Raw genomic sequence first — 15,048 nt, forward strand, 5'->3', positions numbered from 1 at the left:
AAAGCAAAGATTTAAAAAACAACAAAATTGAGTCCTTTCACTTCTGCTTAAGCTCCACCTAAGCCACTGCTTTTGTCTCCCTCCGGTTCCCACGCTCCGAGATCGTATCACCCACAGAAAAACAAAAACTAAAAAGCGGTCTCCATCCCTGAAGCCAAGCTGGGAGAGTAGCCGAAGGTCGCGCTTCCTGGCCGCCGAAACCGAGGTGGAGGAAACTTGGTAGTCAGCGAGCTACGCCCTCTCGGCTCCTCCTCCTGCTCCTCCTGCTCCTCCTCCAAGGCCGACCTCTTCAAGATGGCGGGCGCCGGAGACTAGCTTCCGCTTCCGGTGTGAGCGGCCCGGCCGGGGGGCAAGATGGCGGCGGCAGTAGGGGTCCGTGGCCGGTACGAGCTGCCGCCTTGCTCCGGCCCAGGCTGGCTCCTCAGCCTTTCCGCCTTGCTGAGTGTGGCGGCACGAGGGGCCTTCGCCACCACGCACTGGGTCGTCACGGAGGACGGGAAAATCCAGCAGCAGGTAGCGGCCGGGGCGTCCCTCTTCTCCCGTGCCCGCCCTCGCCCCGGGGGGATTACCCTGCTTGGCCCCTGGCTGTTGGGCTCCGCGCGGCCCCGCCCCCAGCCTACCCTCACAGGGTGGTGGCACCGCGACCTCGGACTCCCTGCATTCGGACCAGGCACTTCCCGCACCCCACTTGTCTCCTGGTCCTCGTTTGGCCCCCTAGAAGTTCTCACCCTTCCACCTCGCGGGCCGCGCGCCGCGTGGGGAAGAGTCGCCCAGCTGCGGGGGACGGGCCCTACGGACCTTTTTTTAGCTCGGGGTTTAGAAATCACACATTTCAGGATTCCTGCCTTTGGTGCCTCTCGGGTTCACGCGTCACCGGCCCTCCCCGAGGAAATAGAAAGCAGGTGGCAGCTCCAGGGTGTGCGCGAGTCCCATGGTATGACAGCTTCTGGACCCCTAGCCTGTGGACCATTCGTGCTGCTCCCCTAGTCTCGTCTACCACATGGTGGATTTCGTTTCTGGTTGTGTTGGTTTCAGCTTGTACCGTTACTCAGGTCAGCAGTGGCTCATTAGAAACAACATAGAAACACTCCCCTTCAGAAGGAATGCTTGAAGATGCCGCTGGTGGCGTTGCCTGCATCTTTTCAGCTGTTACTGCCCTCGTTTCCCAGTGTACTTTGCTTTGTTTCTTTACCTGGTTCTTGTGACCCAGCCTCGCATGGAGGATATGCGATTTCCTGGATTCTTGTATGCCTGAACTAATTCCTCAGCGGGGAGACTGCTTTTCTTATATAACTTTATGATTGCCTGCGTTTTGTAAATGCTGCTGATGCCTAACGAGTGCGTATGTGTGTGTTCCGCTACAGAATATTGGTAAACTTACTGACTTCGAACACTTGAGGACAATCTTGAAGTGTCTAGCAAACATTTAGAAAGTGAATTGTGTGCCCCATGCAATTTAGCCCACTGATCTAAAACGTTTTAACTAGTGTGGTGGGAAATTACTGGTCCTTTGGATTGTGTGTAATGAATAATGATAGGAACACATTCCAACGTTTAAGGTGAGGTTTAGATTTAGATTTGCCGTGTAATGTAATTGCAAATTCTATCTCAAGTAAGTTAAGTATAATTAAAAATCCGCCTAGGTATTCATGAGTGGTTTTCAGCATATCTAAGAAAAGACCGTGTTCCTATTGGGTAACGTTTTCTATATGACATACATAAAGAACAGTTTCCTTTTCATTGCCATACTATCTGAGACTTTAAATATATGTGTATGTGTTTCAGAAACCCAAGAAAACACTGTAAGACCATATGTGAGTGCTGGTTGCTTCCACCCTTCTTTTGTTTCCTGATAGTGGTTTTCCCTGAGGTCTCTATGAAGACGTGGAATTAAGTCACTCCTGCTGCATTTTGGGGAGCCTTTCTCCTTTTGGCTCTTCTGCAGTATTGTTTTTGGCCGCAGCTATTTATACTCTATGACATTGACTTCTCCTTCCCATTTTGGTGTCCTACCACTCAGCTGAAAAAGTAGCCCATCTAAAAAGTGAAAGCTGGTAGAAATGTTTTATGTATATACTTAACATTGCAATGGGAAAGTAGAGTCTGATTTTTTTTTTTTTTTAACAAATTCCTTCTTTTTGCACTTTGGATACATATGTATTAATGGGGGAAGGCAGGGGTTACTGGAAACTTGCCTCAGAGAAGCAGGGAAGAGCTGAAGAATCTTTTGGATCTCTGCCAAGTCACTGCTGAGCTAAGTAATTAGGCTTAAAGTTTAAAAAGCAAGATTTCTTTATTACATGACTTTTTAAGTGATCCTTTTCATTGAATTTTCCAATACTTTGCTATACATAACATTTACAGTGTTATGTTCAGGCAGCCACAAGATTTTATGCCAGAAGAAATAAGGTTGGTGTCTGCAGTGTAACAATAAGAGGCCAGGGGAGGAAAGTTGGATTTAATCTGAAGAAAAGGCACCACATATAAATAAAGTAAAAGAGTTGGGTGCTGTGGTGAGCTCCTGAGTTCCACTCTGATAGCTGATTGTGCATGACCCATGCTTCCCTTCCTGGCGATAATTTGTATGCAGGTAGAATCCAAACTATCAATTTAGATCGTGATTAATTATAATATTTGTATATACTGTACTTAAGGACTTGAAAGATCCCATTAGTGTATGAAATCCATATATATTGCAGATTTGTACATTCAGAAACATAATTGAAAGCTTAGTATATACAGATGCTCCTCAGCTTATGAAGGGGTTATGTGCTGATAAACTCATTGTAAGTCGAAAATACTGTAAGTCCAAAATGCATTTAATGTACCTACCAAACATTGTAGCTTAGCCTAACCTACCTTAAACGTGCTCACAATACTTACATTAGCCAAATTTGGGCAAAATCATCTAACAGCATCTTTTGCAATAAAGTATCAAAATACCTCATGTAATTCATGAATACTTCACCGAAAGTGAAAAACAGAATGGTTGTATGGGCAGTCAGTACAGTTGCTACCAAATGCATATCACTTTTGCAGCATTGTAAAGTCAAGAAATCATAAGTTGAAACATCGAAAGGTGGGGACCATCTGTATACTTTGTCCTGACATACCAAATTCTTGCGGCTTATTCTTGGTTACAATATTTGAATGAGAGCATAAGTGTGATTTCAGTTTTAAAGTGACCTACTACCAGGCAAAGGGCTAAGGGCTAACTGGATTAACAGCTTTTAGAAAATTAGAGTGGTACATACCTTTTGAGAACCTTTAATATTAAACACACCCAGATTAGATATATGGGTCATTGTTTTCCACAGTGATCATAAAGAAGTACTTATGACTTAAAAATCTGAATTGTCCAACCATCATTATAACTTTTTTTTTTTTTTTTTTGAGATGGAGTTTCGCTCTTGTTGCCCAGGCTGGAGTGCAATGGCGCTATCTTGGCTCACCACAACCTCCGCCTCCCGGGTTCAAGTGATTCTCCTGCCTCAGCATCCCGAGTAGCTGGGATTACAGGCATGCACTACCACACCCGGCTAGTGTGTGTGTGTGTGTGTGTGTGTGTGTGTGTATGTGTATTTTTAGTAGAGACAAGGTTTTACCATACTGGACAGGCTGGTCTCAAACTCCAAACCTTGTGATCCGCCCACCTTGGCCTCTCAAAGTGCTGGGATTACAGGCGTGAGCCGCTGTGCCCGGCCATTATAACTTTTTAAGTACATCAAGAAGTCTTTCCCAGGAGAGATGAAAATTCATTTGATTTTTTATATTTCAAGGTTTAGCAGACAATAAAGATAGGCACCCACCAGTTACATACCGCAGACTTGTCAACATGCATGTGTATTGGAAATGGTACATCCTTTGGTGGGTTGAAAAGAGGGCTTAAGTAAGAGCAAGGAGCATACATTCCTGCAGGCAACCTCTTCACAGTCAGAGCTGGGGCTGCTGCAGGCAGCAGCTGGTGTCCATTACTTGGCATGATGGTTAAAGGAATTATTTCTTTTTCTTTTAGAGATGGGGGTCTTTCTTTATTGCCCAGGCTGAAGTGCATGGTTATTCCCATGCATTGCAGCCTTAATTGATCTTCCTACCTCAGCCTCCTGAGTAGGTGGGACTACAGGCTTGTGCCACCATGCCCAGCAAGTTGTTGCATTTCACAATCCCTGCCTCAGCTAGGAAGCATACCTTCCCCAATTTTTAGGTTATGTTTACTGAGCTGCCACTGAATTCCCAAATATGGTCCAGGGAATCCTGGAGCTGGGATGTGGAGAGAACATTCCAGTCACTAAGTTCCTTTTCCACTGGTGTCAGGGGAAGGCTAAGAGAAACCCCCTCTTCTTCTCCTCTCCGCTCTGTGCTGTTTTCCTAGCTTTGGGCTTTGACATACCTCTGATGCCCTAGTGTCTGTCGCTGGTACCTGAAACCTAGTAAGCCCATCTCACTTTATTTAAGCAGGGGTCCTTAACTTCGACCCCATGGACTTAAGAAGTGAGCTATTATAATCTAGTTACTAAAAGGAGCACTAGCGTAATCAGGCCTATGGCTCTTTTGGTTGACTTTGTGAAAAATAGGTTTCAAGATAAATTTTGTGTTGTTTCATTTTGATGTTGTTTTTGCTTAATCACTAGTTTGGCAATATCTACTTTCTATATTCTATTTTCTATTTTTTAATCAGTGTCTGGTAATTTACTTGCATCAAAGGTTAAACTTGTGAATTCGCCTAAGAGCCTAACCACTCTATGGCACTTCATTTCGTTGAAAAAAATGTATGTTCCATGCTCTAGGTACCAGCTAACAGAGAAACTCTTGAAATGTTACCAGTTTGTTAGTTGTAGCCTTACTGAATCAAGAAGTTGTATTGCTAGTACTGAGTTCTCTGCCTCTGGATATTCTTTTTCTTCATAAGTGGAGGGCTAAAAATTTAAGTAAATTAAGAGTATCATCTGTATCAGCTGTCTTATACATTTTAATATTCGTATTCTTTGTCACTATTTCCCTCTTCTCCAATCTTACTTAGAACCGTGGACTTTCAGATTTGGAAAACATTCTTAAAGACTATGTAGTACAACTCCTAAGAGAGAAAGTCACTCAAAGTCGTGTAACTAATGTGTGGCATTTCGTGGCAATAGTAAGTAAAAATGGATTAGTCTGCAGTAGCATGCAAGTGAGCACCTTGTACTCAGTAGATTTTTTTCCTCTCATAACACTTACAAATGAAGGACTACAAAGAAACATAAAAGCAAAAATGAAAATAATGAAGTAAAGGTATCTTCTTTTCCAGTTTGCTTTATCTCCATAGAATGTTTTGTGGTAACTTAAGATTCAGGGTAAGTGGGTGTGGAAGGGTCCTAAATAAGTGTGAGTTCATTCGGCATTTACTTAATCGTTTTGCCCCCCGGTCAGGCCGGTATCTTCGGAGTACAGATCCTCTTTTTTTTTTTTTTTTTTTGAGACGGAGTCTCACTCTTATCACCCAGGCTGGAGTGCAGTGGTGTGATTCTGGCTCACTGCAACCTCTGTCTCCTGGGTTTAAGTGATTCTCCTGTCTTCGCCTCCCAAATAGCTGGGACTACAGGTGTGCACCACCACACCTGGCTAATTTTTGAATTTTTAGTAGAGACAGGGTTTCTTCATGTCGGCCAGGCTGGTCTTAAACTCCAGGCCTCAAGCGATCCTCCTGCCTTGGCCTCCCAAAGTGCTGGGATTACAGGTGTGAGCCATTGTGCCCAGCCATTAATAGCTTGTAAGTGAAGGCCTGGTTTAATTTTGGTCTGATGTTAAGTAATTTGGTTAATCTGGGAGAGAGCATCCATATGGCACTGTGAAGCTGACAGCTTTATTTCTGTACTTTTCAAAAGTAACTCATCTTTTTTTGTCATAAAGGACTGTTTCTATGTTTATACACTTCCAGGATTTAGTTACACCTGGAGAGGTCATGGTGGTTATTCACTAATTTGCTAGGCATCTGCCAAACCTTTGCAGTTTGTCCAAGACCTTCGCTTCAAAATGATTCTCGTTCAGTCCATTTTTTCAGATATTGTCCACTATTATTTTTCTTCTTATAAATTACTGAGATTCTGACTTTGTTTATACTGTAGGGCAGTGAGAGGAGCTTGGAAATGTACAGAAATAAATTAGAACTTTAAATTTCCCACTTTTTCAATTTTTTAAATTTTTATTTATTTATTTATTTTGAGACAGAGTTTCACTCTTGTTGCCCAGGCTGGAGTACAGTGGTGCGATCTCGGCTCACCTCAACCTCCACCTCCTGGATTCAAGCGGTTTTCCTGCCTCAGCCTCCTGAGTAGCTGGGATTATAGGCATGTACCACCACGCCTGGCTAATTTTGTATTTTTAGTAGAGACAGGGTTTCTCCTGGTCAGGCTGGTCTCAAACTCCTGACCTCAGGTGATCTGCCTGCCTCGGCCTCCCAAAGTGCTGGGATTACAGGCGTGAACCCACCACGCCTAGCCATAATGTTTTTTATTTTTTAAAGACAGGTCACTCTGTCACCCAGGCTAGAGTGCAGTGGCACCGTCATAGCTCACCGTGACCTTGAACTCCTAGGCTCAAGTGATCTTCCCACCACAACCTCCCTAGTACCTGGAACTACAAGTGCATGCCACCACACCTGGTTAGTTTTTTTTTATTTTTTGTAGAGATAGGGTTGTACCATGTTGCTCAGGCTGGAATTCAGTGGCATGATTATGGCTCATTGTAAACTTGAACTCTTGGGCTCAAGTGATCCTCCCGCCTCAGCCTCCCATGTAGCTGGGACTACAGGCAAGTGCCACCACACCCAGCTAATTTTTGTATTTTTTGTAGAGACGGGGTTTTGCCATGTCACCCAGGCTGATCTTGATCTCCTGAGCTGAAGCAATCACCTGCCTTGGCCTCCCAAAGTGCTGGGATTACAGGCGTGAGCCACCATGCCTGGCCAGCTCATCTCCTTCTTAACTTTGTTGTTTTTGTTTTTGTTTCTTTGCCCTTGCTCTTTTTCATACTCACCCTTTAGATAAGTAGTTCTCAAACTTTACCTTGTACAAAAATAATTGGGGAATTGGGAGTTGCTTGCTTAAAATGCAGATTTCCAAGACACCCAGAGTATCTGATTCAGTAGGTTGGTGGTAAAGCGAAGGATTCTACATTTTTATCAAACTCCTTGGGAGAGTATAATGCAGGTAGACCACACATAGTCTAAGAAATTCAGTTTTAGATATTGCCATCCTTCCAGCTTCTGTTCCAGTTTTTTTAAACTCTGTACATACACCTGAGCATCAGTTACCATATGTATGCTGAGAGTATCTGCATTCCTTTTGTAACTTAGTTTTTTTCTCCAGAGTTGTAGATTTAAGACCTTTTTTTTTTTTTTTTTTTTTTTTTTTTGAGATGGAGTCTTGCTCTGTCGCCAGGCTGTAGTGCAGTGGCGCAATCTCGGCTCACTACAACCTCCGCCTCCCAGGTTCAAGCAATTCTTCTGCCTCAGCCTCCCGAGTAGCTGGGACTAGGGCCGCGTGCCACCATGCCCGGCTAATTTTTGTATTTTTAGTAGAGACGGGGTTTCACTGCATTGGCCAGGATGGTCTCAAACTCCTGACCTTGTGATCCACTAGCCTCGGCCTCCCAGAGTGCTGGGATTACAGGCATGAGCCACCACACCCAGCCTATAACTTCTAATTCCATGTGAATGTCTCTTAAGTACTTCAAGCTAAAATAACCAAATTGAAATTCATTTTTACCCCAAACTTGCATCAAGCCGTATTATTGCTAATGTAATGAAAGATACTACCAACCACCGTTCATATGGTTTGGCTGTGTCCCCACCCAAATCTCCTCCACCATAATTGTGAGGCTTCCCCAGCCACATGGAACTGTGAGTTCTCCATTAAACCTCTTTCCTTTGTAAATTGCCCAGTCTCGGGCATGTCTTTATCAGCAGCGTGAAAACAGACTAATACAACTAACTACCTATTTGTTCACGTCAGAAATCTAGTTGTCTTTAATTCCTTAGTCTCCCTTAGCCATCACCAAGATCTTTGTTTTACTAATTATATTTTACTTCTTCCCATAGCTACTATCATTACTCTAATTCAGGCCACCTTATTATTGCCGCAGCTTCCTGTTCTTCTCCTTTGTTTTATTTAATTAAAATTTTTGAAACCATCCTGGGCAACATGGTAAAACCCCATCTCTACTAAAATACCAAAAAATTAGCCGGGCATGGTGGTGCGCACCTGTAATCAAAGCTACTCGGGAGGCTGAGGTGGGAGAATCGCTTGAGCCCGGGAGGTGGAGGTTGTAGTGACCCAAGATAGTGCCACTGTACTCCAGCTTGCGTGACAGAGTGAGACTCTGCCTCAAAAAAAAAAAAAATTGAATTCAGAAATAATGCATGGCATTGTAAAAATAAACATCCACCATGCCAGCATGGGAATATTTAATAAAGTGAAATCCCTCCACCTCTATGCACTCTCACTCCCCAGGGAAAGCTACCTTTAATAGTTTGGTGCATATCCCAGGATATGGTCCAAACTCTTTCTATTGACAAGGTTTTGGTGGTGGGGAGGGAGACAGATTCTCGAACATATCTTATGTGACCTGGCCCTTCCTCTCTAGCCTTATCTCGGGTCATCCTTGAGTACCCCACCCTAACCCTAGAATAACACACACAGCCGTACTGACTTAGCTTTTGTGAGCATCCCCAAATATGCCGTGTTCTCACTTCTTCTGGGCCTTTGCATATGTTGTTCTTCCCCCAACACTCGAGTCTAGCTGAGTCATACTCGTCATAATATAAACATCATTTTCTCAGTGAAGCTTCTGGTATGCCCAAATTTGAATAAGCTGTTCTATGTGCTTCCATAGCATCCTGAATTCCTTTATGAAAGGATCTACCATACTGTGTTGGGCCTACCTACTTAGGTAAATGCCACACTAGACATTTCTCAGTGAATCCTTATAGTATTCAGTAATATTTTAGTCATCTGGGGACTAAGCCTAAAAGAAGCCTCAGACTTCCATGTCTTTAAAGCTTTGAGTCACGCATTATTGAATCAGCCCGTAGGCCCTCAGAAAAGGTGCACAGTAGATGAGAAGAGCCATAATTTCAGAGATCATTCCTGCTTACCTACTGTAGTCATGTTGTGTTATGCAAGGGAAATCATCCTCGCTGTCTTTGTACCAGTTTAGATATCTAAAAGGTCAACTTTAATGCGCAGGCATCAAAAAGCAAAAAGTATGGGGCAACAAGAGACAATGAAAAAGATAAGCAGAAGAAAATAATCAGAAAAAACAGAGGCGTGGTAGATGAGAAATGGCAGCTGCACTGTTGAGGAGGGATTAGAACCAGCTGTGGGGTTCAGCAGTTGTTGCAGTTTAGAAGCCACTCTGGTGAAAGTAAACAGAAGGCGCTCTGATAGTGAAGAATAAATAAGAGGGCTCACGAGCTGCTCACGTCAAAAATTAGAACAACTTTGCATTCCAAAATGTTAAGGAGTAGGGTGTAAGCTAAAACCTGCGTCTCAGCTGTACTCCTTGATAGCAGAAGTGAAAACAAGGGGAATGTCTGTGTGTGTGTGTGTGTGTGTGTGTGTATGTGTGTGTGTGTGTCTCTTTTACAGACAGACACCCTAAAAGAGTTATTTGTGCTCGTGGAGTCTCCTCTCTCTTCCTTTTTTAAGCCCCCTCCAATTCATCCTTCATCCCTACAACTCTTGTCAAGATACCCAGAGCCTATGCTCAGTTCTCACTAATCTTAAGTTCTTAGCAGCCCAACATTTGTCTTCATATCTTACTCAGCTATTTTCTTACATGCTTACCTAAAAGAGTGGCTGACACATAGTATACACTGAGGAAACACTGAGTAAGGGAGAGAGAATGTGTGCAACTAAGCAACTTTTTACACCTGTAATAGCTCTTACATGCATTAGCATACAGAAGAGCCAACACGTATTCCTGGTTTTTCTTCTCAGTCCCTGGCCCTGACTTCTCATTCTCTTCTGCTGAATTCACCTTTTCTTGATGAGTCTTAGGTGTTGGTGTGCCCCTTTTCTTCCCTCTGTACATATGTTCACCAGATGATCTTTTGCAGTCTCGGGGCATAAAGTACCATTTATATTCTAAAGACTCTCAAATCTTACGTGCAGTTTCAACTTCTTCCTGAACTTCAGACTCATATATCCAACTGCCTACTGAACATCACCATTTAGTTGTCATCACAAATACATCATGTCCTAAACTAAACTCTTGATTTTCTACCCCACCACACCTGATCTTCCCCCATTCACAAAATTGCCCAGGTCCAAAATTTTGGTATCTTCTTGACTCTTTCTCATATCTCAAACCTAACCTGGCAATAACTTGTCAGCCCTACTTCCAGAATGTTTCCTGAATCCAGCCATGTCTTTCCACCTCCATTTCTGTAATTCCAGTCAATACTGTCTTCATCTCTTTGCAGAACCTATGCAGTGGCTTCCTACCTGGTCTCCTTGCTTCTACTTTTGTCCCCTAGATCTGTTATCTCCAGAGCAGCCAAAGTAATCTCTTAAAAAGCACAGCTGGTCATGTCACTCCCTTTGGGATAGGAGGGAAACAAAGAACATCAGAAAATCTTCAGTAGTTTCCCATCATACTTAGATTAAAATCTGGAGTTTTCCTTATGGCCTACAAGGTCCTGTAAGATCTAGAACCTGGCACCTGTCTACTCCTCCAGCCTCAGACACCACTTTCTTTCTTGTGTGGTGTGGTGTGCTCTGCCTCAGCCATACCAGCCTCGGTGTTCTTCAAACCACCAAGCTTGATTCTGCCTTTGGACCTTTGTCCTTGCTTCTTCCTCTGCAGATGGCATCACGGCTCAGCCTCTCTCTCCTTTCAGGTCTCTTTTCACATGTCATCTCTTGTTCTAACTAGCTTTATCTAAAACAGCGTCTATTTGAGCCATGACTGTTGTGTCTTGATCCAGCTTTTCACTTACCTTCCTTTTAGAGTTGCAAATGTTCTACTTTATTAATTATGTTATTTGTATATGCCCTGGTGACATGAATTAGAAAATGTGGACTGGTAGCACTATTATAGGAAGTTACTCATTTGTGGTTCATGTTGAAAATGGTTACTAACTTGCTTGTCAATTAGTTGAATGGTGATTGTTTACAGACATGAATATTCTCATAAAATTGACTGCAACACTATAGATGTTCAAATCTAGATAACAACTGTGCAGTACGTGTCCCTTACCTAGATTATTTTATGTAAATTTACAACTGTAAGGATACATTTGTACATTTCAGGAACTGTGAAAATGAGAAGGTAAAATCCAGTTGAGGGTAAAACTTTAGAAAACAGGGATATAAGGCCATGGAAATTCAGGTGATAGTCAAGGTTTAGCATGATAGTCAAGGTTTAGCATTTTCATTAATTTGAAGTTTGTTTTTTACTTTGATGACTTGATATCCTGTAAGATTAAAATTTGTTTCTAGTTTCTTTTTTTTTTTTTTTTTGAAACAGAGTCTTGCTCTGTCACCCAGGCTGGAGTACAGTGGTGCAATCTTATTTCACTGCAACCTCTGCCTCCCAGGTTCAAGTGATTCTTCTGCCTCAGCCTCCCGAGTAGCTGGGACTACAGGCACACGCCACCACACCTGGCTAATTGTTGTATTTTTAGTAGAGACGGGGTTTCACTGTGTTGGCCAGGCTGGTCTCGAACTCCTGACCTCAGGAGTTCTCCCGCCTTGGCCTCCCAAAGTGCTGGGATTATAGGCTTGAGCCACTGCACCCGGCCTCTGATTTTTCAAAAATACTCTACAAGTACTCTAGCTTCAAAAAGTCATAATTAACAAATATATTTCCAAATTTTGGCAGTTCATTATAATAGTTTTCTCAATCTCATACAATGAAATGTTTCTAGTAAAAGATCTGTTTATATTACACATTTGTTTTGACAGTTATAGCCAGGAGCCCATGCGTATCTCTCTCAAGAGTGGAAGCTGGGCTGCTATTTTTGCGAACCTGTACTTCTCTAAACCTCAAAGAAGATGCAAGCCCATGATGGTTAGACTTGAATCCTGAAGAGATAATTCCATGAGAAGTGGAGCAACAGACTTTCTGCCTGCGTCATTCCATCCCTGTGAAACTCATCTTGCTTGCTACCATAGTAGCCTGGAAGGGATCGCAAACAGAAGGGTCCCTTAGACAATCATTTGATAATAAGTTTGAGCTAGATTTGTGATAAGGGTAAAAATCTGAGGGAAGAAAGGTAAGGAGCAAGAAAATACAAAAGATGTTTCATTTTTGAGATGTTCTACCTTGGTCCTTATCTGTGAGAGGAATTTTTTTTCTCTATAAGTGAATACACGAGGGAAAAATACAAGATTCTTCCTCAGACCTAAGCTTATATTTGTCATTACAGTTTGTTTAAGGAAAAAAAAAAAAAGATAAAACATGTTACGTAGTGTTCTAAAGTTTCAGTGTTAACAAGATGACCTGTAGATAGCACATTAAAAAAAAAGAACACTTTATAAATTTAAATAATACATGTTCACTGTAGAAAAAGTTAGAAAACACAAACAAGAGAATAATCACGTAAAGTCATATCAACTAGAAACCATATTCTTAAAATATGATATATAAACTGTCAGATAGTTAAAGAGAGGCAGCAGGTTTGTTTGTTTGTTTGTTTGTTTGTTTTAAGATGGAGTCTCTGTTGTCCAGTCTGCAGTGCAGTGGCACGATCATGGCTCGTTGCAGCCTCAAACTCCTCAAGTGGTTCTCCCACCTCAGTCTCTCAAGTAGCTAAAACAGGCATGTGCCACCACACCCAGCTACTTTTAAAAATTGTTTTTGTAGAGATGGGGTTTTGCTATGTTGTTCGGGGAGGGGAGGTGGGGGGGGGTCTTGAACTTATCTCAGGTGATCTTTCTTTGTCCCCCCAAAGTGCTAAGATTACAGGTGTGAACCATCACACACAGGTGAGATTTTTTATAAGTACATTGTGAATGGAAAAAACATCTCAGTTTCTCCCACTGTTCTCTTACAACATGTTTCTGACACCACCAAGCAAGCAGTCAGTTCTGCAGCTGCCACCGGCTAGGTGGCTTCCAATTCAGTTCTGACATTGTCTACCTGGCAGTGGCATCAGATCCTACAGGTCAAGAGCTCAGTGCCACAAGACTCCTCCCACCCCATTCAGTCCCAGCCTCTTCTGACCAACCAGCTTCAAGTTGGGGCTCCCATAGCTGCCTCTTTGGGTTCAATTAATTTGCCAGAGTGGCTCACAGAACTCAAGGAAACTTACTTATATTTACTGGTTTATTATATTAGAAAAGACACAGATGAAGAGATGCACAGGGTGATGTATGGGGCAAAGGGTGTAGAACTTCCATGCCCTCTCCAGGAACTTCCACATGTTTGACTCTCCAGAATCTCCTGAACCCAGTCCTTTTGGGGTTTTATGGAGGCTTTATTACATGGGCATGATTGGCCTTTGGTGATCAACTTAACCTTCAGCCGCTCTTCTCTCACCAGAGGTTAAGGGGTGGGGCTGAAAGTCCTAATCATGCCTTAGTCTTTCCAGGGACCTGCCCTGATCCTGAAACTACCTAGGAGCTGCCAGCCATCAGTCAACTCACTACTGTACAAAAAGACAGCACTTTGGAGATTCTAAGGATTTTAGGAGTTGTATGCCAAGAAAAGGTGGGTGGGGTGGAAGACCAAATATATATTTTACAATATCACATACACAAAAGAAATACATATGGCCAAGGAAGAGACTGAAATGTATTCATGGCCTGACGCAGCAGCTCACCTGTAGTCCCAGTTACTCCGGAGGCTGAGGTGGGAGGATTGCTTGAGCACAGGAATTCAAGGTTACGGTGAACTATGATCACACCCGTCCACTCTAGCCTTGGTGACAGAGCAAGACCCTATCTCTTTAAACAAAAAAGAAAGAAAAAATGTATATATTCACCCTTTTTTCTGCATTCCTAAGGATGTGTAGGAACTCAGTCACTGTTGTTAGGAATTTAAGTTGATTCAACTGTTCTGGAGAAAAGCTAGCAAAAACTGTAAATTTACAAATGCAAAAAAATAGTATAGTTCCTTTAACCTAACGGTTTTCTTTCTGTTACAGGAAAGAAATAATCTGATAGCTGTCTAAAAAGGTTCGTGGGGTTTTTTTTTGAGAAGGAGCCACTCTTGTCGCCCAGGCTGGAGTGCAGTGGCATGATCTCCTTTCACTGCAACTTCCACTTCCTGGGTTCAAGCGATTCTCCTGCCTCAGCCTCCCGAGTAGCTGGGATTACAGGTACCTACCACCACATCCAGCTAACTAATTTTTATATTTATTTATTTATTTATTTATTTATTTATTTATTTATTTATTTTTGAGACAGAGTTTCACTCTTATTGACCAGGCTGGAGTGCCTGGCTCACTGCAACCTCCACCTCCCGGATTCAAGCGATTCTCCTGCCTCAGCCTCCCAAGTAGCTGGGATTACAAGCATGTGCCACTATGCCTGGCTAATTTTTGTAATTTTAATAGAGATGGGGTTTCACCATGTTGGACAGGCTAGTCTTGAACTCCTGACCTTAGGTGATCCACCAGCCTCAGCCTGCCAAAGTGCTGGGATTACAGGTGTGAGCCACTGCGCCCAGCCAAAAGTTTTAGTATAGGATGTTCATTGTAATATTGTTAAAAAAGGGAGAATAACCAAAAACCTGAATTTTAGTTAGGAACCTGGGTAAATAATATTAACCACTAAAAATATTGACATAAGTCTGTATTTACTGGGAAGTCTGACAAAATGTACAGAGGAATAGAGAGAGGAAGGAAATAATATAGTAGATATATTATTATCGTATTTTTGTGAAAATATTTACCTACAAAGCTCTGTGTTTGTGTATGTATGTAGAAGTTATCCTGACATGATATATATCTAACAGCAGATATCTCTGAAAGTGAAATTTCAAGTAATTTTTATTTTCTCCTTCATATTGTCTATATGGTACTGTGTTTGTTTTTACAGTAAAATATATTTCGTTTATAATTCTAAA

General features: G+C 42.4%; 1 protein-coding gene across 8 annotated transcripts in view; it reads left to right on the forward strand.

Annotated features, from left to right (window-relative positions):
- Positions 1-269: 269 nt before the first annotated feature.
- The window catches only part of TTC17 (tetratricopeptide repeat domain 17), a 135,924-nt gene continuing 121,145 nt past the window's right edge, over positions 270-15,048 (forward strand). For 2 of the 8 annotated variants that reach the window (XM_009460261.4, XM_054662227.2), the window contains exon 1: positions 322-513. In XM_009460261.4, coding sequence (XP_009458536.1) covers positions 355-513 — 159 coding nt within the window. In that variant the 5' untranslated portion in view covers positions 322-354. Of the gene's footprint in view, positions 514-642; positions 935-13,570; positions 13,690-14,196; positions 14,300-15,048 lie in introns of those variants that run through there. The other 6 variants (XM_001157068.7, XM_009460257.5, XM_001157497.7 and 3 more) reach the window with 6 other exon arrangements.

Source organism: Pan troglodytes, chromosome 9 (assembly GCF_028858775.2).
Source record: "Pan troglodytes isolate AG18354 chromosome 9, NHGRI_mPanTro3-v2.0_pri, whole genome shotgun sequence".
NCBI lineage: Eukaryota > Metazoa > Chordata > Mammalia > Primates > Hominidae > Pan > Pan troglodytes.